This window comes from Nelusetta ayraudi, unplaced genomic scaffold (assembly GCF_046127955.1).
Source record: "Nelusetta ayraudi isolate G7.1 ecotype Tasmania unplaced genomic scaffold, CSIRO-AGI_Nayr_v1 ptg000063l, whole genome shotgun sequence".
Classification (NCBI taxonomy): domain Eukaryota; kingdom Metazoa; phylum Chordata; class Actinopteri; order Tetraodontiformes; family Monacanthidae; genus Nelusetta; species Nelusetta ayraudi.
Window position 1 is genome coordinate 3,039,248 of NW_027466113.1, and position 18,888 is coordinate 3,058,135.

Consider the following 18,888-nt stretch of genomic DNA (forward strand, 5'->3'; position numbering starts at 1 on the left):
TGACTGGAATAAGTTATTATTATTTTTTTTTTTACTTGTATAATTTTCAAGCTCAACACACTTAACGCTTCATCCTATGAATGAAAATACAGCCAGCGCTAATTAATTCACCAGCAAATACTGGCAAAACGGAACAGACAGTGTTGGTTGTTTTCCTGGATATCATGTTTTGTACTTGCCCTTTCAGTCGTGACAAAGAAAATCCTTTGCGAGGCCTCATCTCTCCTCCGAAAACATTTGAGATCGGATCAGTGTGGCGTGCAAACACGCTGACTGTCTGTCTTTGCAAAACAGACTAGTTTTGCGTTCACCTGGTCAGTACAAGGCAAAGGTGTCGCGTGGCCACTACATGACCTGAAGCTTTTGATCAAGGCCCCTCAGAGGTCCGTGAGTAGGTCCACCGGTGTTCCGCCTTCGTCCTCCACACAGAACTCAATGAAGGCAGCTCATCGCCATCACAAGCACTGCACCCCCCCCCCCACACACACACACACACACACACACACACCCACACGGTACGTCTTCCCCCTGCGGCAGTATTGACGTACAAGAAATAACGACCATAAATGTAATGTAATGAGAAGAAAATGTGAGAGAGTGTCAGAAGCTCACATAGGTCACTGTCTTCTCAGTCTGCAGCAGTTTCTCTACTTTCGCTCTCAGTTTACTGCTGCTTTTCGACCCCCCATGTATTTCACATACAGCTTGCACCCTCCAACCTGCCAGTGAGGCGACTAAAAGAGACCTCAGACCGTCTGTGTGTGTGTTACATTGTTCAGCCTTGATGGAACACTCATAGTCAGTGGTCAGAAGAATATTTTTGTGCCAACCAGCGTGCTTTCCCCCCCCCCCCCCCCCCCCGGTTGTACAAATAAGTTGTACAATAGGAGTAACGCTTCCATTCCACCGTCAAATTCTCTCTCTTCGCTTCTGATGTTCTGAAAAGGTCCTGGGTTCTCCCCCGTTCATACCGTTTATTTTGCTGGAAGCAGAGAAACATGGTGCAAAAGAGCAAAAAGAATGTTCAGGTGGATGTAACTTATTAGACGTGAGCTCACAGTGTTCTGGCTGCATAATTCAGCCAGTCAAAGGCAGGGGAAAGTCGAAATCGTGTCATATTTTTCTGACGAAACTGTGAACTCGTCATTTTTATTTTTATTTTTGGTTATATTTTTTGAAGTGCGCTCTAGATATTTGAATTAAAATAATCATTTGTAAATGTGTGGTTTTGTTTTAGTATGTTGCCGGCGGTCAGAAGATTATGCATCTATGTGATTGTGTACGATTGGGAAAAGAGTCACTGGTCATCAACTGGTCACCCTCCCACACTAGACCAGTGGAAAGAAATTACTATGAACACGTCACTGTCTCTAGTCTAGCGTGCTTGCCTTGTGAACCGGCCCCTCACACACCTGCAACAAGTGACTTAGGACTTTACTGAAGATTATTAACTTCCCACAAACACAATTAAACCTGACAAACTTAAAAGCAGAATATCACAGCAATGTCATTTAATCATCACCTTTTCAAAAAAACATAACATAATAATTTAATGAATTTACTGATTGGTAACAAAAGTAATTTCAAAAATGAATTATTAAATTGTATTCATTTTGAAATGAACACTTTGTTATATTATAGCATCATTCAGAGAATATACAAAAACCCTCACCTTTCACTTTTTTCCTCACTGAACTGGAACAAAGTACTGACGACAACATCCTCTTGACAAATTTAGCTTCAAATGCTAAAGGATTAGCGATACAATATCAATCTTTTATCTTATTATAAATAAATTCTGTCAACAAAAATCAAACATGTCTTCTGCTCTTTCCATGTTATCGACATGAAAGAAAAAGACAGACATGAAATAAGGCCAACCGGTCAGACAAGCAGAACAAGTAGGTTTGAACCATATATATATATATATATTTTTTTTTTAATTATTATTATTAATTTTTACATTGCTTCATCAATAAGACACGTTAAATCATTCATCAAATAAATTAAAAACAGAATGCAGCTTTCATTGACTTGATTGACTTGATTGACTTGATTGGTCAAAAATCAGATGGTCCCAGTGTTGACGCCGCTTTGACGTCACGTTTCACCTGGAAACAATTCCTCTACAGCGCGTCTTCCACTGAAGATGACGTCGTTGACCGACACGCCCTCATACGAAGAGCCAATCAGAGACAGCGACAGATTCTTCTTCTTTATGAAGCCTTGTATGGACTCTGAAAGGGTGGGAAAAAACAAGAAACTCAGAATGATGTGTTATTACACCTTAAATGCCCCCCGGAGTCCACACTCACCAAGTCTCTGGTGATGTCCTTCATAATACTGAGGTATGCAGTCCTGATGGAAGCCAGAGGATTCAGGATTTAGTTACTTGGACTACAGTTATTTACATATACAGGATTCATTTTTTGCATTTCACATGTCATTCACTTAAAAAAAAAAAAAACATTTCACACACACAGGGACATGATTGGGACATGAAGACAAGAACTTGGTTGGAAAAGATGGAGAGAATAAAAGTGGAGGTGAATGACTTGACCTGGTGATCCCCTTAAGGGAAGAGCCAGAAGAAAGTGAAGAAGATGAAAGAAAGTTGTCACTTCACTCCAAGTTCTTCTTGGCTGTTGTGTTTGCTCTATGACACCACCATGCGACAGACCACAAACACACAAACACACATATGCGTTCAGACCGCGCCGCTGTCCTACCCTGTGCAGCATCACTCGACTCCACCGGGGGGCAGCGGTGATCCCCAGCTGGCTGCGCACTGCCTGGGTCGCTATGGGCAGGAGGAACTCCTCTGTCACCCTCTCTGGGTCCCCGTACGTTTCTTGGAACCAAGCACCGCCCATCATGACCTGGAAGACAAGGTCGCGAGCTCAGGGGTTTTTCAAAACTCACAAATATTTGAATTTTTACGCCGTCAAGATAAACACATTTTGGTCTGGTAGCGACCAGACGGTTGACTCGAGGCAACAGGACGGGTTCACACCAAATGTTTCATCTCTCATTCTAAAGGCTTTTTCATTTCTGATAAATTTGTAAATTGGGATGCGTTTGTGTGAGTGTGTGAGATACAAAGAGCGGTGACGCAATCAATCAATAAATTGCAGTCGTAAAAGGCGTTTTTCTAAGAAGCTTATCGTTAAAAAAGATTTTAAAAAAAGTTTAGTGATATTTTGGATATATGTGTTAAAAAGTGCAAGAAGAGTTCTTGAAAGAATCAGTTTTCCGACAGAGTGAGTCGGGGTGTGTGTCTACCGTCAGCCTCGTGCTCTGTCCGCTGGTGCTGTTGTGCTGAGGGAAGGCCACCGAGTCGTAGACCACACCCAGGACTCCCTGGTCCTCCCACGATGGGAGCAGGTGGCCGAAACCCTGAAAACACAGGCCGCGAGGTTGGATGTGTTCATGTTGCTGTTGTGCTGTTTAAATTAAACATCCAACATCAAAAATGATATGTATACATTTTTTTTTTTTTTTTGAAATAACAGCTTAAAAATCTTTTATTACACTAATAACAAAGTCACAGGACTGGGGTAAAAACATTTGTTTGAAAAGGTCTGAACAGACTTCTGAATAGACTCCTCACCACTGCTGGCAGGACAGCGCCGTCGTACTCCAGGTTCACCACAGCGACGGTCACAAAGCAGATTTCCTGCAGCTGCTGGGCAAGAGGTTGACAAGACTGTGGCAAAGCTGAGGAGAGAGCTAACGGGGGAGACAAATTGGACATTATTCAGAATTTAAAACCGGTTCCGATGACTGCATTACTATACTGCTGATGTCATGTGAAATATTTGTCTGGGTGTTTGTTGTCCTTTAATGCCAGAAAGAAGTTTCAATTCGCAGGCTGAACTTCGACTCACCTTTAGCGGGCAATGCAGAGATGATGTGGTCGGCTGAGACGACGCCGTCTTCCAAGTCAATCTACACACACACACACACACACACACACACACACAGAAAGACATAAAAGGTGAAGCTGATGTTCACAGTGTGTTTTTTTGGGGAGGGAAAGTTCCATTGTCCATGACAGTCCACACCCTCCAGTGGCGTCAACGCCCCACTGCCAACACTGACCTTCCATCCAGAGGCCGAGGGAGTGATCTGCTTGACGGGTGCGTCTCGGTGGAGCTGCACTCTGCCACTCCGTTCCAAGTACTCGGCGATGGATTCTGCAAGAGATTCTAATCCCCTTTTCAACGACCACTGGGTCCACGACTCCTCAATAGACCTCTGAGCCAGAGAGCCAGCGGGGACCACCAGCTGAGAGCCGGCAGGTTTGAAAACTGTAGAGAAAAAAAAAAGGGGGGGGTGTATGCAAATACGTCTGGAGAAAGTCATATTAAAATTGTATATGCAAGGCATCATATTTTTGAGTTGGTGTTCGTGTGTATATGCAGTAGACATATACACACATGTACATGTACACATTTACATATATAAATGCATATACAATATACATACATAAATTGATACACAAATATAAATATACATATATAAATATATACACACACACATATATATATATATATACACATTTATGTATATACATATACATAAATGTGCATGTATGTATATGTATATATGTGCATATAGACATATATACATATATACATGTCTACTTTTTGACAAGATGGCTAATATAAGAGTGTACCTGAGTCCAGCAGCGTCCCCAGTATCAGGGAACGTCTGCGCTGCTCCACATTATAGACAGCAGGAAAACAAGAGCGCATGCTCAACTTCCTGCAGTCCCCTGCAAAAATACCTCGACAGAAGCTGTCCACGGCGATGTCTGCCAGCTGAACACACAAAAGAATACAAGTATAAAACAACACGAACGTTAATGACAGCATTTTTAATGAACCTACAGACATGTGCAGTGTTGGCAGGAGAAATTCTTGTGTTTGCTGTGCGCACACAACACTGGTGGAAGAATCACCTCTTTCCCCAGCCTGCGAGAAATGAATGAATGGATGGACTCGTCATCTTTTTGGCCCTTCTTTACCAGCACCTCCTTTGCGATGTCCAACAGGAGGGGACGAGAAAATGGCGTGACAGTACGCACAACACCGCTGAGAGAAAAAAACAGAAGGGGATTTATTTAGAAGTTGAATTGATGAGCATGGCCGCGAGCAACAATAACCGAGTTCCAAGTACAAATGACATTTAATCGGCTTCTTGGAATGTTCAGAAGACAGTGAATGCATGCCATTTTTAGCCATGCCTCCCTCACCCCCAGACCAGTAACCAATCAGAATCCTTGTTGGACAGTTGCCGCCTTTCACGCCTTAACCAGGCCAAACCCCTCGATAAACGTATCGTTTTCCCAAAAGAAATGTCCTACCTTATTCCTGAAGGCATTCTATGGAGCTTCTTGTTGACATACAGGTATCTGTTCTGGGAGGCCACATGGTCACGGCGAACAGAGAGGATCTCCTTCTCAAGGCCCAGGTCTTGTACCTGCACACAGATAACGGAGGCGATGGAAATACAGGAAAATCAACAAATCAACCAAGACCTCTTTAAACGGATGAGAAACATTTGAACGTTTCATTTTGAACAGCAGTTCATGACTGGAATGACTGGTTATCATGATTATTATGATACTGATTACTGGGTGTGATCTCACCATGTTGAGTGTGTTGCGTCCCACCGGCCCAGCCGGCCGGATCCCTCTTGGCCCGTGTTCAAACACAGCTCCATCGGACCTTCTAGTGGACCACAGCCAACCACCAAAACGACTCGTGGACTCCAATACAATGACCTGCAAAAAGGAAGGACAAAACACGATCGTTATTGAAACAGACACTGCCAATGTGAGCAGAATCTGAAATTTATCATCCGCCGTTAGTCAAAGTTTAAATGAAAGGATCCGGAATAAGGGTTTGGGTTATGAACGTGTGTGTGTTTACATTGCATTGCAATCTAAAATGTAACCACGTGACGTTGCCATTTCTTCTGAAAAACTCCCAAGTATTTTTTTTTTCTTTTTCTTTCTTTTTTACTATTTCTTGAATCATGAGAGGTGTTTTGCCTTCAGGTCATGTCCTCACCTTTGCAACCGAGGGAATTTTGCAGAGGTAATAGGAAGCTGCCAGTCCCCCAATCCCTCCTCCAAGGACTGCAATTGTTCTCATGAGCTGTTTGTAAAAAAAAAAAAAAAAAACTTCTTCAAATTTAACAGAGCTCAAAATCATTTGTTTTACATCAGCTGCAAGAAAACAAGCGCTCCTAAATGACAAGGCAATACCAATACGTATGTAGATGCAGATTGCCGATGCACATACACATTTTCATTCATTTGACACTTCTTTTTTTTTTTCAATAAAAATTGAAGGAACGTAAAACTGAATGTGTGTACGCGCGTGCTAGTGGGTGGGACCAGCTGATTAGAGGTCTGTTGGGAGATTAGAAACAGACAGAGATGATCAAGCCTTTATCTCAAACAGCCTTCTGTTTGAGAGGTGACAAAAATCCTCTGAAGTTCTGTTATGTCGTCACTTAACTTTTGACACAAAACCTGGTGGTATCCAGAGGAGGACATTTGGCCAATCATCCCTCTCATCCCTCGACAGTGGAGGTGTGAACATTAACGCTCCCATCTCACCAAACCACTTCACGTTTGTGAGCTCAACACAAACCTTTCACAACGCATGAAATTCCTTAAATAGCCTCCTGTCTGACGATATGATTCCAAAGAAAATAAAGGTGTGGATAATAAAAAGCCTTTTCTGGGACACTAATGGTAGTGAAATATTTGTGTTGATCATAAAAACCAATGAGAAGTGGTTTGGTGGTGATTGTTTAACATTTTAGAGAGCTATTTCAAAATAAATGTGTGGATAACATATATATATATATACATATATATGTATATATATATATATATGTATATATATATATATATATATATATATATATATATATATATATATATATATATATATATATATATATTATTGGACAAATGGAAATTTTAAAAATGAGGGGTTGTGAAATATTTCTGGTGGTTTCAAAATCAGATGGAAAGTGATTTAGTGGTGACTGGTAGCTGGAATTCGACAAAGCTATTACAAAAGAAAAGTGATCAAAGAAATTTTTTTGATTAACTAATGAGGCATTTTAAAACCTTCCCTGCAAAACTAAAGGCTGTGAAATATTTGTTTTTAGATAAATGTATAAAAAAGAAAGAAAAAAAGTAAGAAGTGGTTTGCCAGTGAATAGTTAAGATTACAATAAGCTATTTCAGAGGTGTAATAATTATAATGATAACAATAGTATAACGCTGTGGAAGGAACGATACTGTTATCCTCCAGGTTATTGTATTTCACCCCCCCCAAAATAAATAAATAAATAAATAAATAAATAAATAAATAAAATATATATATATGTATATATATATATATATATATATATATATATATATATATATATATATATATATATATATATATATATATATATATATATATATATATAATGGTTAAACAGATTGAAAATGCGGGTACTGATTTTTACGACGGTCCCTAAACTCTCCAGTTGCCAACCGGTGCTTGGCAGGATATTGAGCGTAGTTCCTGTACATTTCCCTGTAAACACTGAGGTTGGTTAGTTGATGGGGCTTGTGAGATATCTGGCGCTCCTTATAGTGCTACTCGGTTACAATCTGGATTGCAAGTGGTGGAGTTTTCTTTTATGACGCTATTTGACAAAGGAAAAACGAGCGAATGTCGAAAATAAAACCAACTTTACCGCGCCGCAGTCAAGTTACATAAATAATAAATGCGTCTGTGTAGAAGTTTTCATAACGCCTGCATCGGGCAAACAGATATAACCTGAAGGTCATCATATTGAAATCACAAACGAATGTAAACGGTGATGGGAAATAAATGACATGCGTCTACAGGAAGGTCAGCACCTGTGCACATCGACTTGGACGTTACCTTTGTTGTGGAGTGCAGTCAACGACGTCTTCTTCTTCATCCCCTACTTCAACTACTTCTTCTTCTGCTTCTGCTTCTTCTTCTTATTGTTATTCTTATAAGGCGGGTGGCAAACAACGTTAAGGTGCATTACCGCCACCTACTGTATTGGAGTATGAACCAGAGTTATCTAACCCAGAACAACAGAAAAGAAAAGAAAAAAGAAAAGAAAAGAAACAAACAACAAAAAACTAAAATTCTTAGATTAATCAGGTTATCATTTGAATAAACCCAGTATCTGTTTTGTTCTCTGTTAACACAATAATTGTATATCGTTGCCAGTTGCCTCCTCTACTCCTCTCTCTCTATCCCTCTCATCATCCCCCCCCCCCCCCCCACACACACACACACACCCCTATCTATCCCTCCCTCAGTCCGGTCATGGCCAGAATGTCACCAAGAATATTATAATAAAACCACTCAATAGCTCCTGAAACGACCCATGTGGCTCACACTCTCAAGATCTACCCCTGTGTCTTTCAGAAATTGAAAAAGTGTCCCTGACCCAGAGGTTAACAGAATTCCCATTGTTAAAACTTTCACTCTAAGCTGACAAAATTCCTTTTATAGATTGACTCTCCCTGGAATATTTGCTGCAGTGCAGAATAACATGCTTTACCGACTCCTTTACTGAACAGATGTCACAAAGACCTGATAAATACAAAATCACTTTCTAGAATCTTTAGTCTTCAATCCGCTGGAAAGCTGTTACAATTGCTAAAGTTTTCACAGTATATACTGACAGATCATTTGCTGCCCTCCTTTTGACAGATTCCTTAAATTTCAGAATAACTGTTTACGACGTGTACCTTGAAGATTTGCCCAGTAGGTTACCTTTAATGGTTTTCTTCAAAGGTACAGTGGCATTATAATTTGTAATGTATCAACAAAAAAACTAAACAAAAAACATAGATTAAATCTTTTGTTGAATGTAATTTCTGGGAAATCAAAATGAAAAGCAACGAGACAAATACAACCCACAACTCCTATGTTTTATTATGACCGCTGTAAAATGACCAGTGACTGTCCAATGACACCCCCCCGAATACAGCATATTCATGAAAAAACACAAGACAACAAAGATCAAATTTTGTTCTGTACAAATAAATCCAGTGTAATGCTGGATAAGGCAAAACAGCTCTCACATTATACATTATGGATGTCTGTCTAAGAAAAGAGAAAGGAGTACAAATATACAGTTTTAACAGTAAAGCTGATTAAAAAGTCTGAGAAAGTCCCCTCAAGACTCTCACATATTGATGTGAGTGGTCAACATCAATTAGACAACAGTGCACAAACACTATTCGTTGTTTAAGGCAAGCCACAGAAAAGCTGACAGTCACATTGTTGTCAGGACTAGGACCAATTACAAAAACACTCACAGCATGCTGGGACACTGGATGATCAACCACATGAGGGAACCTTTATTATCCTTAGTGAGTAACTAAAAAGACAACTCAAGGAACAATGGGACTTTCAAAATGAAACAGGATGTGACACCAGCAACCCTCACGCCATAAAAAGAAAAACAGCCTTGGATTGACAGACATAAAAAAAAAGAAGACTTAACCTTATCGTGCCTGGATGTACCCTCCAGTCTGCGAAATACAAGGGGTCTGTGTGTGTGTGTGTGTATATATATATATATACTGTACATATATATACATATATATATATATATATATATACACACACATACATATGTATGTATGTATGTATGTATAGCTTTGCACATTGATCTCTTCCCCTTCACATCCAGTTCACTGTCACACAAAGCATTCCTATGCATGTATAAATGCTATATGGGCATATCTACATAAATATAGAGTCTTGTGTTTTATTTGGGTCGTGGCTTTGTTTCGTTTCAAAAGGGATTTTTATTAAAAGTGATTTGAATATATATATGTTTACAGACAAAAAGCTGGGCATTTATTTAGCAGGAAACACAATTCAATTCAGTAATTTCAATAATTTATTGACTAGACATGATGGGAAGTGGGCTAGCATCTTTATTTTGGTGGAATAAATTTGCGTGCTGTGGAAAAAATCTGGGTCGCAACTTCATGATAAGCAGAGCAATTTGTTGGTCCTGAGATGCCACCAGTTGAGAACCACTTGTATAAAGTCAAAACAAGAAATAATCAACTCATTCACCGCATCAGAACTGTGTGGTGACAGTGTTGGGGGGCTGTCAGGCCAGCGGCATCTCAGTCAGTGCAGGAGCGCAAACCGTCACGGGCTCCTTGGTGCTGTTTCGAGCCCTGGTCAAGCTGCTCTGCTCCAGGCGCGAGCGGTATGGCAAGCAAAGGTCCTTGAAGCACCTCTTGAAGTTCTCATCCAGAAATGCGTAGAGCACAGGGTTCAGGCTGCTGTTGATGTAGCCCAGTGCAATGCACAGGTGCCAGGATGCCACCACCGCCAAGTTCTTCTGGTCGATCCCCACCGTGGTTCTGACCATGATGAAGATCTGGATGGGAGACCAGCAGACGATGAAAACCACCACGATCACCAGGACCATGCGGGTGATCCGTCGAAGGTTCCGGTCTTTCTCTTTGGAGCCAGACAGCGTGCGTACGCTCTTGAGGCGTAGGATCATCAGGCCGTAGCAGACGGTGATGACCAGCACGGGGACCACAAAAGCGAAGATGAACACACTGATTCTCATCACTGTGCTCCAGTACAGCTCGGGTTCTGGGAATTGGAGCATGCATGCATTCTGCCCTGAGTCAATAGAAGAAAGGAGTTAGCGTCTCAGTTTGAGCTAAAAGTCAAAAACATCTTCCTGTTTATGTTGTAAGACTTGACTTGGAGGAAAATTAGCGAAAACAAGAAGCTTAATGTCAATGGTGGTTAAAATCAAATAAGTAAAAAAGTTAGAGCACATTAACAGCAGTACACAAATGATGTGTTTTAAGTAGTGATATGAATGATGGCAGGTCTGTACGGTCACAGATGTTAGTTGAGAGTGAGTTCCAGAGGGGTGTTCCCCCCACTGTGATTGGTCTTGGGAATGGTGAGAAATTTGGCGTTAGCCGAACACAGGTTCCGAGAAGGGGAGTAAGGGTGTAGCAGGTCAATGAGGTAGGGCGGGGCATGGTTGTGTAGGGCTTTATGGGTGAGTAAGAGGAGTTTAAAGTTGATACGTTGTGGGACAGGGAGCCAGTGTAGGGCAGAATTTCGGCTGTATTGGAGTTTATTGAGGAGTTTGTGCCATAGAGGATGCTATGTCTAGGCGGGATGTAATAAAGACGTGGATCAGGGTTTCAGCGGCAGAGAAAAAAAATGAGGGGCAGAGGCAAAAATGTTTTTTAGTTGAAAGAAGGCTATTTTAGTGATGTGTTTGATGTGTTGGTCGAGGGAGAGGTTGCTGTCAAAGACGATTCCAAAGTTGTGGCAGTCAGGGACAGAGACCGTTCGACAGGGTGGAGTGGGTTGAATGGGAGGTAGATTTAGTTGTGATGTATAGTTGGATGTCGTCAGCGTAGTAGTGAAAGTGGAGACCATGGCGATGGATGTTTTGACCAAGGGGGGGAAGGTAGACGATGAAGAGGAGAGGACCAGGCAGTAAAGGAGTTTACAAGGTGATAAAATGTTTATCACCTTGCGCGATGCTTTCACAGCAAACTACACCACCACCGTACCTTTGTCGTTGACCCTGATGGCGGCCTTGACCATTACGGGCACGCCGATGGCCGACGCCAGTAACCAGATACACACGTTGATCACTTTGGCTTTGGCGGGCGTGCGGAAGTCCAGCGCCCTCACCGGGTGACAGACGGCGATGTAGCGATCAACGCTCATCATGGTGAGTGTGAAGATGCTGGTGAACATGTTGTAGTAGTCGACGGCGATGACCACTTTACACAAAGCCTCACCGAAGGGCCACGTGTTCAGCATGTACTTGGCGCTCTGGAAGGGGAGGGTGACGGTGGCCAGGGCGTCAGCCAGAGCCAGGTTGAAGATGTAGATGTTGGTGGCCGTCTTCATCTTGGTGTACCTTTGAGTAGACAGAGGAAACACACTCAGCTGGCCTTGGCATTGCAGACTCGAGATCTGATTGGCTAACTGATGGTGGTGCGTTCAATTACAGCAGACAGGAGCCTGCAATGTTGATTCTGAAGGCCTCAGGCAGATTTCAAAGAACCTGACAACAGCTAAAATAATTGGATTATAAAACTCTACCCTAACATACAACAATGGAAGCATCTGAAGGTAGTATTACGTTCAGTTCAGATGCTTGTGTATAATAATATAATCATTAATATAAATATGCTTAGACCAATCAGTTGACCCATGCATAAGATGGGCATTGTATGCATAACATGCTGTGTAAGCTCTGTACAGAATCATGTGAGATGTAAGGGATGACACGGCCCCCTACTGGGCGCACGTACGCTCCATTAGCAGCTTGGAGTCGGGACGGAAGAGCGTGACGACAGACCGAGCGCAGCAAAAGTCAGAAAAGAGCTGAAAGTGCCTCATAAATGTCATTTATCGTCTCCAGCCGGCCGTCTTTTGTGTTTCCTTCGTCAAATGGGTCGAACCGACATCCTGAGCAAATATACTCACCAATACCATCAGCAAATAAAGCAAGTGAAGCTTGAGGGACTCTGTAAAACTGAGGACAAATCCATCCTTTTTTTTTTTATTGGCAATCATCCGGCACTCATCCTGCACTCAGGTGACAGAGGTGTGGAGGCCGTTTCCAGCTGTGTCGGGTCCCTACACTTGAGTTACAGCCAGTGCAAACATTTAGTAGGTTAAAGCTCAATTTTAAAAAGAAGTGTTTACAGATAAGTATATAGTACAAGATTGAGGAAGGACATTAAAGTATTAACAAATTCAAAATTGTTTTGTGATATGTTCATTTTAGAATAGTTTTTGTTCCTTGATCACTGGATGACTGGTCACTGACTGGATGACTGGATGACCTGTCACTGACTGCATGTGTCACTGACTGTCAATCAGCTGGAGAGAATCCATGCAGTCACAGCAAGGGTTCGCTAACCCCACACAGGAAGACCCTGGGTGGGAATTGAACTTGTGACCCTCTGTGAGGAAACAGTGCACAACGAGTTCCTTGTTTTCCATCATGATTCAGCTTATCAATCGCACGATCAATGACTGCTCAGCGGCACGGTGTCAAATTTTCTTTAGGTGTGAAATTTGTGCCCTGCAATGAACTGGCGCCTTGGCACAATAATACAAGTTTTAAAGGAATGAATTATTGGATTGATTAAAAAAAAACTCAACATCAGCATTGAAAAATTAAAAATGAAGATTTAGATGCACAACAAAGGCTATGTGTAAATCCGTGACTTAAAGCTGCTTTATTTCAAATCTACAGCACAGTTGCTTTTCCCGTCAGATAGTGAAAACTGACCAAACGTGTTTTCAGAAATATAAAGTGACACAGCAGCAGCTGAACTGAGGGGCTTTAGAGGGATAGAGGTCGTGGACAAAGGGGAATTCTGTCATTTTGTTCTAATCCCCACCAAAAATAAAGATTGATGCCATCATCCCAGCAACTCACTGATGTCACCCAGCTAAAGAGGGAGGGGGCGCTCTAATCTTTGCTTGATTATTATTATGACTATTTATTTTTCAGAGACCGCAGAAGTTTGCAATGCATCTTCTGAGTGTCCAGCTGTGGGGTGATTCTCAACTGGTGGGTTGGACCCAATAGTGGGTTGTGGAGCTCTTTTGTTTAGGGTCGTGGCTTTTTTGGCAGTCTCTTTTTTTGTTTAAAAAAAAAAAAAAGGGATCTTAAAATATATTTGTTTATAGAAAAAATGTTGGACTTTTTTTTGTAAGATGTACAAATCAATTCAATAATTTACTGAATAGGCATAACAGAAAGGGGGTTAGTGTAGTCCTGAGACTCCACTAGTTAAGAACCACTTTACGAGTGCATCAACAAATCTCCCTGGCAAGAAGCCTGTAGTGAGGGCAACAGTTGCTGTTTGGGATCTTCGGAAGAGGAGTAAGTTCACACTCACCTCGTCACCCACGTGTCCATCTCATTTGCACAGGTAATAATTGGTGCTGCTGCACAATAATGTGAATGCTCTCAGGCAGAGAACAAACTGACAGTGAGCGAAGGACAACTGAGTGATGCAAATTTTTAAAAATGACTTAAATGGCCACCATGCAATCATTAATGTAGAACAGACAGATTCTTTAAGTGACCTTTATAATCCCTGAAAACATTTTACACTGGTGAGATTTCAGGAAGCTGTCAAATGATGTGAAATATAAAACCTTGCTTATCCCTGCCTCTGCACAGTTGACTGCCTTTTGCACATCTCCTCTTGTTTATAAATGTTGTTGTATATAGATTCAATTACGCTTTCTTCTAATTACTGTATAGTTGATTTTTTTATTTTTTTATATTGTTTTTAGTGCTGCAACAACGCAAGTTCCCGATTTGGGATGAATAAAATAAATCTATTCCATCTATAATAAAGAGCAAGAGCCGATTTGTCTACTAATGACATTTAAAACGTTTTATACGTGATGACAACAATGAAGATGATAGTTTACAGTTTGCACTAGTGGTTTTGGTCGACTTGCCTGACGACTCCGTACATGACGAGCAGGTTCCCCACCAGCCCCACCGCACAGATCAGGCAGTAGGTGGCAGTGATGCAGGCGGCCAGTATGAAGCCGGAGGAGCTCCGGGCATCGGGCTCCTCGGTGCCGTTAGCGGCTCTCAGCAGCTGCTCGGACAGCGTGGTGGCATTGACCGGGCTCGGAGAGACCGAGAAGCGCTTGTTCCATTGCCAGGGAGCGCCTGGCGGTCGGGTGGACGGCTGCATGTCGATGGCGAGATGATCTGGGCGAAGATGCCGGTCACACGCGCAGGAGGATTTCAGAGCTGAGAGAGAGAGAGAGTGAGAGACAGAGACAGAGAGTGAGAGAGAGATAGAGAGTGAGATAGATAGAGAGGGGGGGGGGGGGGCAGAGAGAGAGAGAGAGAGAGAGAGAGAGAGAGAGAGAGAGAGAGAGAGAGAGAGAGAGAGAGGGAGAGAGTAAAAGATGAGTCCCGCTCTCTCACTCACTCACTCACTCACTCGCCACATCTACTCTCTCCTAGTGTGTGCTCCTGCACACACTGGCTCCACCCCCTGCGTTGCTGATGCTGGGACCAGCCCAGACCCTCCAACTCCAACTCACTCCATCTAACTCGAACATCCAACTTCAACTAACTCCATCTAACTCCAACATCCAACTTCAACTAACTCAGTAACTCCATCTAACTCAAACTAACTCCAACATCCAACTTCAACTAACTCCATCCAACTCCAACATCTAACTCCAACTAACTCAGTAACTCCATCTAACTCCAACATCTAACTCAAACTAACTCCATCTAACTCAAACTAACTCAGTAACTCCATCTAACTCCAACAAACTCCATCTAACTCCAACATCCAACTCCAACTCCAACATGTAACTCCATCTAACTCCAACATGTAACTCCAATTGACTCCATCTATTCAAACCTCCAACTCCAACTAACTCCACCCATCTCCACCATCTAACTCCATTCAGCCCATGCAGCATCACACTGTGATGGAGTTCTATATTTACCAAAGTTATTTAGCAACCAGATTAACAGCAGGTTAACAGCATATTTCAGCATTTTCTGCTCATTTTCTTGTTCCTTGATGATGGATTGGGAATGAGGCTGCAGTACAGGGTTAGGGTTAGAAAAAAAAAACAGGGATCAGTTTCACGTCATAACGTGAAACTTTCATGCAATAATGTGACAGTTTCACGTTATAACGTGAAAATTATCACGTTATAACGTGAAAGTTTCACATTATAACGTGACACTGAGCCCTGTTTTCTTTTCTTGTTTGGCAGCAATGCACTTCTGTAGTTCAATAACCAGTCCAGAGTTTCATAAAACACTTTTTAATTTGTATTCATTTGTTTGTTCTTCTTTCTTTGTGTCAACAGGACACATGAGAGCAGTGGAGGACACGGTCTGAATCCACATTATTAACACCACCACAAGGAGGGCGGGTGGATGGGGAGAGTGGGGGAGTGTGGGGAGGGGAGAGGCGGGGTTGAGCGTGGGGTAGGGTGGAGGGAGGGGGGACTCTTCAGCTTCCTGGTGCCATCTGGAATCCAGCAGCTTCACAGGTGGACGGAGGAGCAACGTTGCGACTCCAGGGAACTAATCAGGGGACGATGTTGAATTGATGTTGGCAGAGTCAGTGATGTCATCCAAAATCATCCTTCGTCTCGCCAATATCTCAACATCTAAAGTGGCATCTTCCAGTCCAAGGACACAATTGTCGAACCCGTGGAGCGCCCCCATCGTTAGCATCATTAGCAAAGCAATAAATCAACCCTCATGCAAAACGTGGTCTCCGTGGGATCAATGTTCTTTTTCTGCCACAGCAGCAACAACAGGTGGCGTTTGGAGCAGCTTTTGCCTCTTTGTTAGTTCCGTTAAAGCCACGTCTGAAACTGTGGGAAATGACTGTCTGATTTTTGTAGTTGTAATAAAGTCCCTTCTAGCAGCAGCGGCAGCAGCAGGAGGAGGAGGAGGAGTAGAAAGAGGGGAAGGACGTGGAGGAAGAGGATCACGAAGCAGCTCGGCAGACTGGGAGTGTTTTATGATTTGGAAAGGATCCTCTAGCGACGAGATATGAGGAAGCTCTTCTTCTGAATGTGTGTGTCGTGTGAGAAGACGATTCTCCTTTTCTTATTTTCTGCGTGCTTCCTCATCCACAGCAGCAGTGTTTTTGTATTGAGCTCGGCTCATTTTCATATTTAATCTGCTGGTTGTGTTGATTAAAAATGAGCTCCGGGGGGGTACAAAAAATAAAAACAGGGCAATCTTAGAGACGAAGGTTGAGGCAGAGCTGCATGCTGCGGCTCTCAGACTGCTGGGGCCACTTGTTTATTGAATTTCTATTTAATCTGCAGCCGAAAAATGTGTCTGTGTTCCTCTTGGCTCAGTCGCTGTGTGTTTGACACTTGGCTCTTTATTGCTGCAGGGGTTGTTTGTTTTTTTTGGTTCACTGAAAAACTGCACTGATTCACAGTGAAGGTGCCATATCAGGTTGGGGTGCCACAGGGGTGAGAAAAAAAAGCAAAAAAGGAAGAAGAGTCGCTCACTCCAACATTTGACCAAAACACACAGTTGCTGCTTAACATTTTTGAGTTTATGAGTTTATGAAGCAGCAAAGATGAAAAGACTGAGATGAAATTTCAGGTCGCTCTCGCCTGCAGCCACTAGCCTGCACAACTGCACACATTCAAACATTTTTCTCAACCACTTGCATTTCACAAAGGTGCATTTAATCGCTTATTTTTCACTATATTGTTGCTGTAATTATGCAAATCTCTCCAATGTGAAAAAAAAAATTTTCTATTCCAAATTTGACAAGCGACTGCCAAACGAGGGCCAGCGGATCATCAGAGTCGTCTCTGTCTTATCTTGCTAAAAAGAGACTGGAACTAAATTTGACTTTCCTCTGGAGATCCCCAGAGGGCCGAGCAGCTGTGGAGGAAACATGTGGCAGGTGATTGTGATGGAATCTGGAGGGAATCTAAAAAGCGGCTGGAATTCAAAGGCAAGAGGACAAACAAAGTCAAGCTTTGAAACATTTTTCTCACAACAATCTCGCCGGTGGACCAGCTACCCAGAAGTGAGGAAGGTTCATCCTTTCCTTCTTTTGCTTGATCTCATTGCCAGACAGTATATGCAAGAAAACAGTCTCGGGAAATTGGCCTGTAGTGATGTCACAAAGGGCACCGATGCCTCTTCCTGGTTGGTGATCTTGCTGTTCATACACAGTGAACAGCAAGTGGAGGGATAGCATTGACTTGGTAGGTCTCAAACAGAAAAGTCATAGTGTGGTTGTCAAGGGAACTGTGGCCTCATTTCCAATGGAAACGACCAAACAAATCAATACGGGGAATTTAATATGTGCTGCAGCTGTGGTTCTAAATCTTAAATCTTTGCACGACAAAAAAAAAACGCTGTTACTCTCCATGCAACTGCATGTTTGCAATAATCAGGATGGTTCGGGTTTCTTTTCATGAAGACAGTGATTTAAGTGACCCAACTGGAATCACCTTTTAAAACTTAAAAACCGTAATAAAATCAAAAGCATGACGTTAATGGGCCAAGAAGGAGAACAGGTCCCAGTGACTCTGTGGAGCCATCAAGATCAACCCTGCTAACTCTAACCATGCTAACCCTGCTAACCCTTTGCAGCACTCAGGGTTCAGTGTATGAAGATGCTTCAGTGGTCTGGCAGGCTGTCTCCACTACGGCCCAGAATTCCCTGCTGGGACTTCACTTCTGGTGCTGAAGAAGAGGGCAGGTGACCTGCCGCTTCCTGAAGAGGCCACAACAAGGACTGAGTTGCAGGCGCTCTGGCCACAGATGAAAAACTATTTTCCCTGAGCATCAATGCCATTACAATCAACACAGAGCCACTTCCTACTGCTGCTGCTGCTGCTGCTGCTGCTCATGTCTGTCAGGAGTCCGCCTCCGTGTCTGTCTTAAGAGCTCAGCGACAGAAGAGCGCAAGGACATTTCAATCATCCACAGCCTTTCAGGTCAGAGTGAAGATCTTCCCTAAGAGCCATCAGACAACCAAATCAGCCAAGAGATCCACATTGCATATCAACACGAGACGAACGTGGAGATGATGAAGCTCCAGGCTGATGAAGATGATGACGGGATTGAAGTTGGATGATGGTGTTGATGATGGTGGTGATGATGTTCATGATGGTGATGATGAAGACCATTATGCTCATGATGGTGATGATGATGAAATTGCAGATAGTGATGATGATGGGTTGGTGCATCGTCAGAAGCCGTCACAGACAACAACAAACAATTCCTGTTAGA

The 18,888-nt window shown here is 42.6% G+C and overlaps 2 protein-coding genes and 1 pseudogene across 2 annotated transcripts; 1 reads left to right on the forward strand and 2 right to left on the reverse strand.

Moving 5' to 3' along the window:
* LOC142898342 (tripartite motif-containing protein 16-like) overlaps positions 1-18,888 on the forward strand; it is an 87,747-nt pseudogene that overhangs the window by 33,365 nt on the left and 35,494 nt on the right.
* Positions 861-8,055, reverse strand: ppox (protoporphyrinogen oxidase). Its single transcript, XM_076040747.1, has 13 exons — positions 7,968-8,055; positions 6,078-6,164; positions 5,654-5,788; positions 5,369-5,484; positions 4,964-5,096; positions 4,679-4,823; positions 4,102-4,310; positions 3,888-3,948; positions 3,611-3,729; positions 3,283-3,396; positions 2,730-2,879; positions 2,316-2,358; positions 861-2,237 (listed from the first exon to the last, which is right to left on the reverse strand). The coding sequence occupies exons 2-13, from the start codon at positions 6,159-6,161 to the stop codon at positions 2,101-2,103; spliced, it is 1,446 nt and encodes a 481-aa protein (XP_075896862.1). The 5' UTR covers positions 6,162-6,164; positions 7,968-8,055; the 3' UTR covers positions 861-2,100.
* oprd1b (opioid receptor, delta 1b) lies at positions 9,725-14,880 on the reverse strand. Its single transcript, XM_076041141.1, has 3 exons — positions 14,580-14,880; positions 11,648-12,003; positions 9,725-10,727 (listed from the first exon to the last, which is right to left on the reverse strand). The coding sequence occupies exons 1-3, from the start codon at positions 14,822-14,824 to the stop codon at positions 10,198-10,200; spliced, it is 1,131 nt and encodes a 376-aa protein (XP_075897256.1). The 5' UTR covers positions 14,825-14,880; the 3' UTR covers positions 9,725-10,197.